We start from the raw sequence: 13,154 nt of genomic DNA, 5'->3' as shown, positions 1-13,154 counted from the left end.
CGGCCGGTGGGTAAAATGTCGTTTTACCCGCCGGTACCGCACTTAGTGCAAATCTGGGATTATTCCGCCCCTGGTCTCTATAAACACTAATCCTTAACAATGGCAGAGCAAATTGATACGGTTGTCAAAAAAGCACATGGGGTTATTTGGGTTTATATAGAGAGAAATAAAATATAAAAGCAAAGAGAGTTGTTAGAATTTTATAAATCACTGGTTAGGTCTCTGCGGGAGTGTTGTGGACAATTCTGGGCACCATACTTCAGGAAAAATGCAAAGGCTTTAGAAAGAATATAGAGGAAATTTACCATGATGTTGCCAATGATGAGGGGCTTCAGTTACTCTGGAGAGGTTGGAAGCCTGCAGCTGGTAATAGGAGCGTTGGGCTAGGTGGGGTGGGCGGGGGGAGGGGTGGAGGAGGCATTTCATTCCATGGAGTTGTCTGGTTCTTTAGGTTGGGGATGGAGTCCAATTCCCAATCAGGGGCTATTTGGATGGGGTGGCTTTCTGATGGAGGTGGGAAATCTGATCCTAGGGAAGCATAGTTTTCAGGACCGGGGGGAGCATTTCCACTCCTCATGGCCCACAAGCAGTGCTTTAAGAGCACTTACCTTTTCCTCAATGCTGTCTCACCTAAAGCTAACAACCTTTCCTGAGGCCAGGGAAATTGAGCTGGCCAGAGATTAAATGTGAGGTACCTTGCCTCATAAAAATAATTAAATGGCCTACCTGCCTGCCGGGAGTGGCTTGGCTGGCACACCCCTGACCCCCAACCACCATTGTCACGCCTCCATTCAATCTGGAAATGGACAGGATGGAGACTAGCTGGGATCAAATTTGAGATTTTAAAACTATTTACCTGTCACCTGACTCCAACCCACCAATTTTTAGGGGTTAAAGTTCATTCCATTGCCTCTAGACAAAGGGGGAGATTTTAACTTGGGCGAACAGATGAGACTGAGTGCTGGTGAGAGAGTGGTTGAATGGGAAAAATTCCTGTGCGCATTGGGAAGCCGGCTTCAACTGCTGTCTTCAAGGTTTTACTGAGGCAGGACAAGGGCAGGCAGCCAACCCATTCCCAGCAGGTAGTTTGCATTGTAAATATGTTAATGAGGATGGAGGCCTCGGATTTAAATATGTAAATATGTTAATGAGGATGGAGGCCTCAGATTTAAATATGTAAATATGTTAATGACGATGGAGGCCTCGGATTTAGCCTGCCTTGCAGGTTCGACTGGGGTTGGTCATGTTTCTCAGCCTTGGGAAACCCGGCAGCTGCAGCAAGGTGAGGACAACCTTGGGGAGGCATTCCCTGTGGACCAGGAGAAACAGGATTGCTTCCTCCCAGCCCTCAAGCTCCCCCACCATTGATCCCACCAATGGCAAACTGATTTTTACAGATTTCCTGCACACTTTCTTCACACACACCTCTGCAGTTCCCAGTGTATCTGTGTTAAAATTGCCCCAAAGCCCACAAAATGTCAGTTGAAATGCAACACTCCACACAGCAGAGATTGTTTACTTAACTACATTTGTACTAGCAACGGAAACAACTGTTTTTGCTCCATAAGTTGTTATGATCTGGAGTGCACTGCCTGAAAGTGTGTGGAAGCCTTTCCAAAGGGAATTGGATCCATACTGTAAACTTTGACTCAGATTTTTGTCCCCAGGTTGGGTTGGCCGAGTTGGGAGGTTTCTTGGCTCAGTGACCCAATCTTTAAAAATGGTTGCCCGAAGGTTGCGGGTTGAAAAACAAGACAGTGTGGGCGACCCTGGAATAAGCGCGGAGGCTACCGGAGCAGAGGTGGGCTGGGCATAAGGCCAGCCTCCATGCTCTGGCACAGTGTTTAGAGAGATAAAAAATAATAATTAAACAAAAAACATTCCTCCAGCCCTCACCCCTCACTCCTCCCCACACACTCCCTATGCCCAATCCATGCCAACCTGTGCCAACCTTTGCCCCTCTAGCCAACACCCATAGACCCCATATCCCATATGCCAACTTAGTACCACCTCAAGCCAACCCATGCACCCCATCCACCACCCCTTGCCCTGAACCCCTCCACTTGGATAGTTCCTTGACAGCTTTGACACTTCCTGGACAGGTTTGACAGCTGAACAGCTCTTGTACAGTTCCTTGACAATTGGACAGTTCTTCAGCTAGATAGTTCCAATGAGTTTGTGTGTAAAAAATGTGTAATCATGTTAACTTTTAACAACCCCAAAGGGTGCCTTACCTCTCCCAAAGGTGTCCCAGGATCCTATACAAAGGGGTACCTTACCTCTCCAAAAGGGTACCTTACCTCTCCAAATGCATCCACCAAGTTCAGACCTCCTCTTTCCTGTTTTAATCTGCGCACTCCGAATTCCACACTCCTGTTCTTCCAAAATCCCATTTCAGTGGAGGCAGCTGATGATTTAAATACCCAGCTGCCTCCACAAATTGCGCATGCGTGAACCCCGTCTGACTCCAGTCTCGCCCACGCGAAGATGGGAAATTCCAGATTCAGGAGCGAGACTTAGAACTTACGGCCATTTCCGGGATTCTCGTCACAACAGAGAGCCTCTCCATCATGGCGAAAATCTGGGCCTTGGTATCATCCGGCACACTACCAACCGGAATTCTCTAGTCACCGGAGTTTCTGACGTCTAGATTTTTTTTAAAAGCCAGTCACTTTCAATAATCAGATAATACATTCATTAAAAAAACTAATAATAATAACAGTAGATTGTAAATCTACAGAAGTTGTTCCGTGTCTTTACATTAAAATTATTAAATGATTAGGTCTGTTTTGGTTTTGTGACTGAACAAAGATACACCACTCGGAGCAACTGTCAGTGAATTGACAGCACCAAGCTGGTCTGCAACTAATAGCTCGATTTTTACTGTGTTGCCTCTGTGCTGGGCCCTTGACTGCCCAGCTGCTTCCCCTCTCCCCTGAACCCCTCAAAGACAGAGTAGCACCTTGTCTTGTGTTTGGAGTAATGTAACTCCCAGTTAACCAGCATTTTGGATTAACCGGCACCGCCCATTCCCAGGGCATGCTAGTTAACAAAGATTTTACTGTACTTGAAAAGAGAAATTTGCGAGGCCATGGGTAAAGAGGAGAGTTGGAGTAACTGGGGAGATCAGAGTCAACCTCCTTCTGTGCCATATGATTGATAATTCTAACTTACAATCCCATAGCACTTCATATGCACAGAAAGATATTTCATGCACTGTATAAGCTACAGGATGAAAGGGGGCATAAGCAAGAAGGAGAGGGGCAACAGAACCAAGGTTACAGAACCAACTGATTACTAAGCCATTAATCAACAGAGAGAGATAATGCACTAAAGAGAAAACACTAGAATATTTAATACTCACAGGACATGTTGTATTGCTGAAGCCGTCTTTGTGACTTTACCCAGTTGAGACATATTTCTTACAATTGAGAAAATTCCAGAACTCATTTGCTGGCTGTCCTTCAGATCAATTATCGTCTTAATTTCCTCACCGTACTGCACCAGTGCAAATTCACACTAGAACAGAAAGCAAATGTTAATTTCTGTGACCACCTAAAATTGGTGCCTAATACTTTGAAAATTATTAGTCTCAATCTGGTTTAAGGTAATAAGATCATTTATACAAAACCAAAAAAGAATTGAGGATGCTGGGAATCTGAAATAAAACATAAAATGCTGAAAATTATCGACAGATCAAGCAGCATCTGAGGAGAAGAAAACAGTTAGCTAGTGAAGTTTTCTCAGCCCAGCGGTAGCAGGCTGAGGGGCCAGGGGGGTGGGTGCTGATAAAATGGTGGGATCAGGGTCAGGACAGAGGGTATGGGTCAGCTGCCCATCAAATGGAGGAGGGCAGCAAATTTAAGTAATTAAGGGCCCTATTAGGGTGATTCTCCAGGACCCGGTATTTTATCAGTGATGGAGCACACCCCCATCAAGTGGGGAGGCTGCCAGCTTGATTGAGGTGGCCTCCCTGTAGCTATCCGGGAGGCCAAGGCTTGAGGCTCCTTGCCTCAAAAAGGTGCCAGGCCCCAAAAGGCCATTCTGAAGGGCCCAACTGCTTGGCCCCTCTGATTTAAATATTTCACTTCCCTCTCTTGAAAATTGAGACACCATCTCAGTCCCTGAGTTTCCTCAGAGCAGCACCCAGCTCTCCTGCTGGGGATGTCGAGGCTTCAGAGCTGCCTGCCCTCTGATTGGGCCAGCAGCATCTACATCCCACCTGCTGTCCTTAATTGGATGGCCAGTCCAGAGGTGGCGAAGTAGGGGGCTGCCTCCAGTAAAATTGCTGAGTGGGTCCCACTGCCGGAAAGGACGTGCTCAGGATCCCCAATTGATCCTGATAGCGGGGTCCTGAAGCCAGCAGTAAAATCCTGCCCAATGTTTCAGGTCAATGGCCTTTCACCAGAATTGGAAAAAGTTAGAGAAGTTTCAGGTTCTTAGCAAATAAACAGGCAGGGAAAGGGATTAGGGAAGGGAAAGGCTACATATGCAGGAAGTGTCACCAGCTGCAGAAACTTGAGTTCCGAGTTACAGAGTCCCTGTGATGCATTCGCAAGGCTGAGAATTACTTGGATAGCACGTTTAGAGAGGTGGTCACATCGCAGCTAAGAAGTACAAAGGCAGAGAGGGGATGGGTGACCACCAGAGTATCTAAGAGAAACAGGCAGGTAGTGCAGGAATCCCCTGGGGCTATCTCGCTCTCTAACCACTTTTCCATTTTGGATACTGGTAAATGAGATGGTTCCTCAGAGGACTGTAGCAAGAGCCAAGGCCACAGGTAGCTCAGCTGCACAGGAGGGGAGGAAGAAGAGTGGAAGTGCTATAGTGGTGGGGGATTCCATAGTTAGGGGAGCTGACAGGCGTTTTTGCGGCTATAGATGTGACTCCAGGATGGTATGTTGCCCCCCTGGTGCCAGGGTCAAGGTTTCACAGAACGGCTGCAGGACATTCTTCTGGGGGAGGGTGAACAACCAGAGGCCACGTTCCAATTGGGACCAATGACATAGGTAGGAAAAGGGATGAGGACCTGAAAGCAGATTTTAGGGAGTTAGGAAGGGAATTAAAAAGCAGAACCTCAAGAGCAGTAATCTCAGGATTACTCCCAGTGCCATGTGCTAGTGAACATAAGAATAGGGAGATTGAGCAGTTCAACACGTGGATTGAGAAATGGAGTGAGAGGGAGGGCTTTAGATTTCTGAGGCATTGGGACCGATTCTGGGGCGGGTGGGACCTGTACAAGGAAGACGGGTTACACCTTAACAGGACTAGGACTAGTGTACTCACTGGGAGGTTTGCTAGTGCTGTTGGGGAGGGTTTAAACTAGATTGGCAGGGGGTGGGAACCTGAGGGGGAAATTCAGAGTGTAGAGGAGAAAAACTGGCAGTGGGAAGTAATGAAGTATCAACTGATAAGAAGGATATATCAGAGAGTTGCATCAAGGTAGATAGAATACTTGGAGAGTTTGATAGAATTAGAGCAGGCAACAGTATGTCATTAGATGGGGTCAGAATAAGCAGGAAAGTAAAAAAGCCTAAATCAGGGCTAATGTGCAAATATGTGAATGCACGGAGTGTAGTTAATAAGGTTGGTGAACTGCAGGCACAGGTTGATAAATGGAATTATGATATTATTGCTATAACAGAGACCTGGCTCAAAGAAGGGCAGGACTGGGTGTTAAATATTCCTGGGTGCAAGGAGAGACAGGAAAGGAAGAAAAGGCAATATTGGTTAAAGATGGTATTATTGTACTGGAGAGAGAGGATGTTCCAGAGGGGTCAAGGATAGAGTCTCTCTGACTAGAGGTAAGGAATGGGAAACATGCAATAATATTGATTGGTGTAATATATAGACCACCAGCTAGTGGAAGGGATGTGGAGAAACAAATTTGCAAAGAAATTATGGAGAGGCGCAAGAATTATAGATTAATCATAATGGCGGACTTCAATTATCCAAATATAGACTAGGATAGGAATAGTACAAAAGGACAAGAGGGGCGACAGTTCCTGGAATGTGATCAAGATAATTTTCTACAGCAGTGTGTTTCCACTCCAATAAGAGGACATGCATTTTTGGGCCTGGTTCTGGGGAATGATTTGGCCCAAGTGGATCAAATATCAGTTAGAGAGCCTCTAGTGGACAGTGACCATTGTATCATATGGTTTAGGTTAATAATGGAGAAGGACAGAGAATAATAGAGCAGGAATAATTAATTGGGGGGAAGCCAACTCCGATGGGAGGAGAATGCATCTGGGTTGAGTGAGTTGGAATCAAATGATGGCAGGAAAGAATGGCTGAACAATGGGCCACCTTCAAAGAAAAAGTATTGAAGGCAATGTCAAGGTATATTCCATTGAAAGGGAAAAGGTAGGACAAATAAATCAGAGCGCCCCGGATGACAAGAGAGATAGAGGTAAAGATGAAAAGGAAGAAGTGCGCGTAAGACAGATGTCAAGTAGAAAATACAATGGAGAATCAGGCTGAATATAGAAGAACCAGAAGGGGAGTGAAGAAACTAATAAGAAAAGCAGGTAGAAAATTATCTTGATCACATTCCAGGAACTGTCACCCCTCTTGTCCTTTTGTACTATTCCTATCCCAGTCTATTTTTGGAGAGAGTATGAAAAGAGGCTGACAGCAAACAGAAAAGAGAATCTCAAGGTCTTCTATAAGCATGTAAATAATAAAGGGGTGGTAAAAGAAAGAGTAGGACCAGATTAGGGACAAAAAAAGGAGCTTGCATATGGAGGCTAGAGAAATAGCGGAGGTGTTGAACGAGTACTTTGCATCTGTCTTTACAAAGGAAAAATTTGCTATCCAGGCCAATGTGAGAGAGAAGGTAACTAGTACACTAGAAAAGCTTACAATGGAGAGGAAGGAGGCGTTGGAAAGGCTATCTTTACTTAAAATAGATAAGGTATCAGGATTGGCTAAGATGCATCCAAGGGTACTGAGGGAAGTGAGAGTGGAAATTGCAGAGGCACTAATGATAATTTTCCAGCCTTCCTTAGACACAGGGGAGAGGCCAGAGGACGAGAGAACTGTGAATATTACACCCTTGTTCAAAAAGTGGTGCAAGGATAAAGTCGGCAACTACAGACCAGTCAATTTGATCTCAGTGACAGGGAAACTTCTGAAAACTACAGTAATGATAAAACCAATAATCACTTAGACAAGTGCGGGATAAATAAGGAAAGCCGGCATGGATTCATTAAGGGAAAATCATGTTTAACTAACTTGCTGGAGTTTTTTGAGGAGATAACAAAGAAGGTTTATAAAGGAAACGCTGTTGATGTGGTGTATATGGATTTTCAAAAGGCATTTGATACATTGCCACACAATAGACTTGCGAGCAAAATTCTAGCCCATGGAATAAAAGGGAAAGTAGGCACTTGGATAAGAAATTTGCTGAGTGACAGGAAACAGAGATTAGTGATAAATGGTTGTTTTTCTGATTGGAGGAAGGTTTGTGGTGGGGTTCCCCAGGGGTCAGTGTTGGGACTCTCACTCATCCTGGTATATATTAATGACCTAGACCATGGTGTGCAGGACATGTTTTCAAAATTTGTAGATGATATGAAGATTTGAAATGTTGTCAACTGTGATGAGGATAGTCTTGAGCTTCAAAAGGACATAGACATGTTGGTGTATTGGGCAGACAAGTGGCAGATGGAGCTCAATGCAGTGAAGTGTGAGGTGATCCGTTTTGGCTGGAATGATATGGTGAGACGGTATAAAATAAAGGAAAGCCTCTGAAGGAGGTGTAGGAACAGAGGGACCTCGGTGTACATGTACATAGCTCCTTGAAGATGTCAGGAAATGTTGAGAGAGCAGTTAATAAAGCATATAGTATCTTAGGCTTTATTAATGGGGCCACTGAGTAAAGAGTAAGGAGGTCATGGTGAACTTGGATAAGACACCAGTTAGGCCTTGTCTAGAGTACTGCGCCCAGATGATCCATCTCGGCCTCTTCCTGGGGTCCCCAGCATCACAGATGCCAGTCTTCAGCCAATTCGATTCACTCCATGTGATATCAAGAAACGACTGAAGGCACTGGATACTGCAAAGGCTATGGGCCCCGACAATATTCCAGCAATAGTACTGAAGACTTATGCTCCAGAACTTGCCGCGCCCCTAGCCAAGCTGTTCCAGTACAGCTACAACACTAGCATCTACCCGGCTATGTGGAAAATTGCCCAGGTATGTCCTGTACACAAAAGCAGGACAAATCCAACCAAGCCAATTACCACCCTATCAGTCTACTTTCCATCATCAGTAAAGTGACGGAAAGGGTCATCAACAGTGCTAACAAGCGGCACTTGCTTAGCAATAACCTGCTCACTGAAGCTCAGTTTGGGTTCTGCCAGGGCCGCTCAGCTTATGACTTTATACAGCCTTGGTTCAAACATAGACAAAAGAGCTGAACTCTCGAGGTGAGGTGAGGTGAGGTGAGGTGAGGGTCATTGCCCTTGACATCAAGGCAGCATTTGACTGAGTGTGGCATCAAAGAGCCCTAGCAAAACTGGAGTCAATGGGAATCAGGGGGAAAACTCTCCATTGGTTGGAGTCATACCTAGCACAAAGGAAGATGGTTGTGGTTGTTGGAAGTCAGTCATCTCAGCACCAGGACATCACTGCAGGAATTTCTCAAGGTAGTGTTCTCGACCCAACCATCTTCAGCTGCTTCATCAATGACCTTCCTTCCTTCCTTCATAATGTCAGAAGTGGGGATGTTCGCTGATGATTGCACAATGTTCAGCACCATTTGCGACCCCTCAGATACTGAAACAGTCTATGTCCAAATGCAGCAAGACCTGGACAATATCAGGCTTGGGCTGACAAGTAGCAAGTAACATTCGCAGCACACAAGTGTCAGGCAATGACCATCTCCAACAAGAGAGAATCCAACCATCGCCCCTTGATGTTCAATGGCATTACCATCACCGAATTTCCCCCTATCAACATCCTGGGGGTTACCATTGACCAGAACCTGAACTGGACTAGCCATATAAATACCGTGGCTACAAGTGGAAGGCTCAAAGATTGGACGGGTGGTTAACAGTGAGATTGAGTGTCTTGGGCTATAGGAAGATAAAGACGGGATGGTCAAATGGGTAGATAAGTGGCAGATGGAATTTAACCCTGAAAAGTGTGAGGTGATACACTTTGGAAGGAGTTATTTAACAAGGAAGTATTCAATGAACAGCATGACACTGGGAAGTCTGAGGAACAAAGGGACCTTGGCGTGTGTGTCCATAGATCTTTGAAGGCGGAGGGGCATGTTAGTGGGGTGGTGAAATAGGCATATTGGACACTTGCCTTTATCAATCAAGGTATAGATTACAAAAGTAGGGAGGTCATGTTGGAGTTGTATAGAACATTGGTGAGGCCACAGCTGGAGTACTGTGTACAGTTCTGGTCGCCACATTATAGGAAGGATGTGATTGCACTGGAGAGGGTGCAGAGGAGATTCACCAGGATGTTGCCTGGGATGAAACATTTAAGTTATGAAGAGAGGTTGGATAGACGGGTTGTTTTCGTTGGAGCAGAGAAGACTGAGAGGCGACCTGATCGAGGTGTACAAGATTATGAGGGGCATGGACAGGGTGGAGATGGAGCAGCTGTTCCCCTTAGTTGAAGGGTCAGTCACGATGGGACATAAGTTCAAGGTGAGGGGCAGGAGGTTTAGGGGGGATGTGAGGTATAACGTTTTTACCCAGAGGGTGGTGATGGTTTGGAATGCGCTGCCTGGGAGGGTGGTGGAAGCGGGTTGCCTCACACCCTTTAAAAAGTACCTGGATGAGCACTTGGCACGTCATAACATTCAAGGTTATGGGCCAAGTGCTGGTAAATGGGATTAGGTAGGTAGGTCAGGTGTCAGTGCAGACTCGATGGGCCGAAAGGCCTCTTCTGCACTGTGTGATTCTGTGAAGAGCAGGTCAGAGGCTAGGAATAATGTGACGAGTAACCCACCTCCTGACTCTCCAAAGCCTGTCCACCATCTACAAGGCACAAGTCAGGAGTGTGATGGAATACTCCACACCTGACTGGATGAGTGCAGCTCCTACAACACTCAAGAAGCTTGGCACCATCCAGGACAAAGCAGCCGACTTAATTGGCACCACATCCACAAACATTCACTCCCTCCAACACTGATGCAAAGTAACAGCAGTGTGTACCATGTACAAGATGCACTGCAGGAATTCACCAAGGCTCCTTCGACAGCACCTTTCAAACCCACAACCAATACCATCTAGAAGGACAAGGACAGCAGATAGATGGGAACAGCACCACCTGGAAGTTCCCCTCCAAGTCGCTCACCATCCTGATTTGGAAATATATCGCCATTCCTTCACTGTCGCTGGGTCAAAATCCTGGAACTCTCTTCCTAACAGCACTGTGGGTGTACCCACACAACATGGACTGCAGCGGTTCAAGAAGGCAGCTCACCACCACCTCAAGGGCAACTAGGGGTGGGCAATTACTGCTGGCCCAGCCAGCGAAGCCCACTTCCTATGAGTGAATAAAAAATAAGTTCTGGGCACCATACTTGAGGATGTGAAGGGATTGGAAAGAGTACAGAGGAGATTCACAAGAATGATTCTCGGGATGAAGAACTGTAGCTATGAGGATAGATTAGAGAAGTTGGGACTGTTTGCCTTGGAGAAAAGAAGGCTGAGAGGAGACTTGATAGAGGTATTCAAGATCCTGAGGGATATGGACAGAGTAAATAGTGAGAAATTTTTCCCACCCAGGAGAACATCAAGAACTAGAGGGCACAGGTTCAAAGTAATTGGCAAAAGGAGTAAATGTTACGTGAGCAAAAATTTTTTCACCAAGAGGGTGGTTGGAGTCTGGGGCAAACTTCCTGAAAGGGTGGTGGAGGCAGGTTTGATCGAGGTATTCAAAAGGGCATTGGATTACTACCTGAAAAGAGAGAATGTGCAAGGTTACGGGGATAAGGCAGGGAAGTGAGACTAGGTGGAATGTTCTTTCAGAGAACCAGTGCAGTCTCAATGGGCTGAAATGCCCCTTCTGCACTGTAATGATACTGTGATACTGTGATGATGAATTGAATGTGGAGGCTGCTGCAAGGACAAGAGGAACCCTATTGTAGTTAAGAGTGAAAGGGTGAGAGTAGAAGTGCAGGTTCATTTATAAACATAATTTATAAACAACTTTGTGAAACAGTGATAGAAAAAGAAAATTCTGGAAATATTCAGCAGACCAGGCAGTATCTGTGGAGAGAGAAACAATTCATGTTTCAGGTAGATTACCTTTTGTCTGACCAAGTCAGAATGGCTCGTAACTTGGAGGGGAACTTGCAGGTGGTGGTGTTCCCATGCATCTGCTGCCCTAGATCTTCTAGGCGGTAGTGGTCGTGGGTTTGGAAGGTGCTGTCGAAGGAGCCTTGGTGAGTTGCTGCAGTGCATCTTGTAGATGGTACACACTGTAGCCACAGTGCACCACTGATGGAGGGAGTGAGTGTTTTAGGTGATGGATGGGATGCCAATGAAATGGGCTGCTTTGTCCTGGATGTGGTTGAGCCTTTTGAGTGTTGTCAGCCAGGCAACTGGGACATACTCCATCACACTCCTGACTTGTGCCTTGTGGATGGTGAACAGGAGTCAGCAGGTGAATTACTCGCCGCAGAATTTCCAGCCTCTGGCCTGCACTTGTAGCCATGGTAGCTGTATGCTAGTCCAGTTAAGTTTCTAGTCAATGATAACTCCCAGGATGTTGATGGTGAGGGATTCAGCGATGCCAATGCTGTTCTATGTCAAGGGGAAATGGTGAGATTCTTTGTTGGAAATGGTTATTGCCTGGCACTCGTGTGGTGCGAATGTTACTTGCCACTTATCTGCCCAAGCCTGAAAGGCAAGTCTTGAACCATGCAGGAATGGAATGATTCATTATCTGAAGAGTTACAAATGGAACTGAACACTATGCAATCATCAGAACATTGTCACTTCTGACCTTATGATGAGGGGAAGGTTATTGATGAAGCAGCTGACGATGGTTCAGTCTAGGGCATTGCCCTAAGGAACTCCTGAAATGGTGATTGGGGTCGGAGATATTTGGCCCCCAAAAACCACAACCACCTTCCTTTGAGCAAGGTCTGGCTCTAGCTAATGGAGAGTTTCTCCCCTAATTCCCATTGGTTTCAAATTTGCTAGGGCATCTTGATGCCACACTTGGTCAAATGCTGCCTTGATGTCAAGAGCAGTTACTCTCACCTCACCTCTGGGGTACAGTTCTTTTGTTCATTTTGTTGGAACGCAAGCTCCAACAACTCATCAACACCAACACCCATCTAGGACCCTCCACCCCTGCCTGTCCCTCCGTCCCCACACCATCTTCCAATCCCAGCCCCAGCCGTGTATTCACTATACCCCCTGACCTTCCCCTCTCCGATGCTGAACGTTCAGTGCTCAGCAAAGGACTTAGTTTCATACCCTTACGCTCTCATCTCAATGAATTTCGGGCTCGGCACGATGCTGAACTCTTCTTCCGCCGTCTTCGTCTCCGTGCTCACTTCTTTGGGCAGGAGTCCTCTCCCCGTTCAACGGATCCTTTTACCCACCTCCAATATTCTCCCTCCACCTGGACCCCTCCCTCTGGATTCTTATCTTCTCTTGATCTTTTCATTGAGAACTGTCGGCGTGACATTAGTTGTCTCAATTTCTCTGCTCCTCTCACCCATTCTAATCTGTCTCACTCTGAACTTACTGCACTCGGTTCTCTCAGGTCCAACCCCAACATTGTCATCAAACCCGCTGACAAGGGTGGTGCTGTTGTTGTCTGGCGCACTGACCTCTACCTCGCGGAGGCTGAGCGTCAACTCGCAGACACTTCCTCCTACCTCTCCCTGGACCATGACCCCACCACAGAACATCAAGCCATTGTTTCCAGGACTGTCACTGACCTCATCTCCTCTGGAGATCTTCCTCCCACAGCTTCCAACCTGATAGTCGCCCAACCTCGGACGGCCCGCTTCTACCTCCTACCCAAAATCCACAAACAGAACTGTCCCGGCAGACCGATCGTGTCAGCCTGTTCCTGCCCCACGGAACTCATTTCTCGTTATCTTGACTCCCTTCTCTCTCCCCTTGTCCAGTCCCTTCCCACCTACATCCGTGATTCCTCTGACACCT

General features: G+C 46.4%; 1 protein-coding gene across 1 annotated transcript in view; it reads right to left on the bottom strand.

The window, feature by feature from the left end:
* Nucleotides 1-13,154, bottom strand: part of LOC144684520 (integrin alpha-E-like) — a 324,928-nt gene that overhangs the window by 172,362 nt on the left and 139,412 nt on the right. Inside the window, exon 15 of the mRNA XM_078548383.1 lies at nt 3,365-3,519. Within this exon, the coding sequence (XP_078404509.1) occupies nt 3,365-3,519 (155 nt within the window). The remainder of the gene's footprint in view (nt 1-3,364; nt 3,520-13,154) is intronic.

Source organism: Cetorhinus maximus, chromosome 9 (assembly GCF_964194155.1).
Source record: "Cetorhinus maximus chromosome 9, sCetMax3.hap1.1, whole genome shotgun sequence".
In the NCBI taxonomy this organism is placed as follows: domain Eukaryota; kingdom Metazoa; phylum Chordata; class Chondrichthyes; order Lamniformes; family Cetorhinidae; genus Cetorhinus; species Cetorhinus maximus.
Note: the sequence above shows the minus strand (reverse complement) of the source record. Positions and strands in the feature narration are given on the sequence as shown.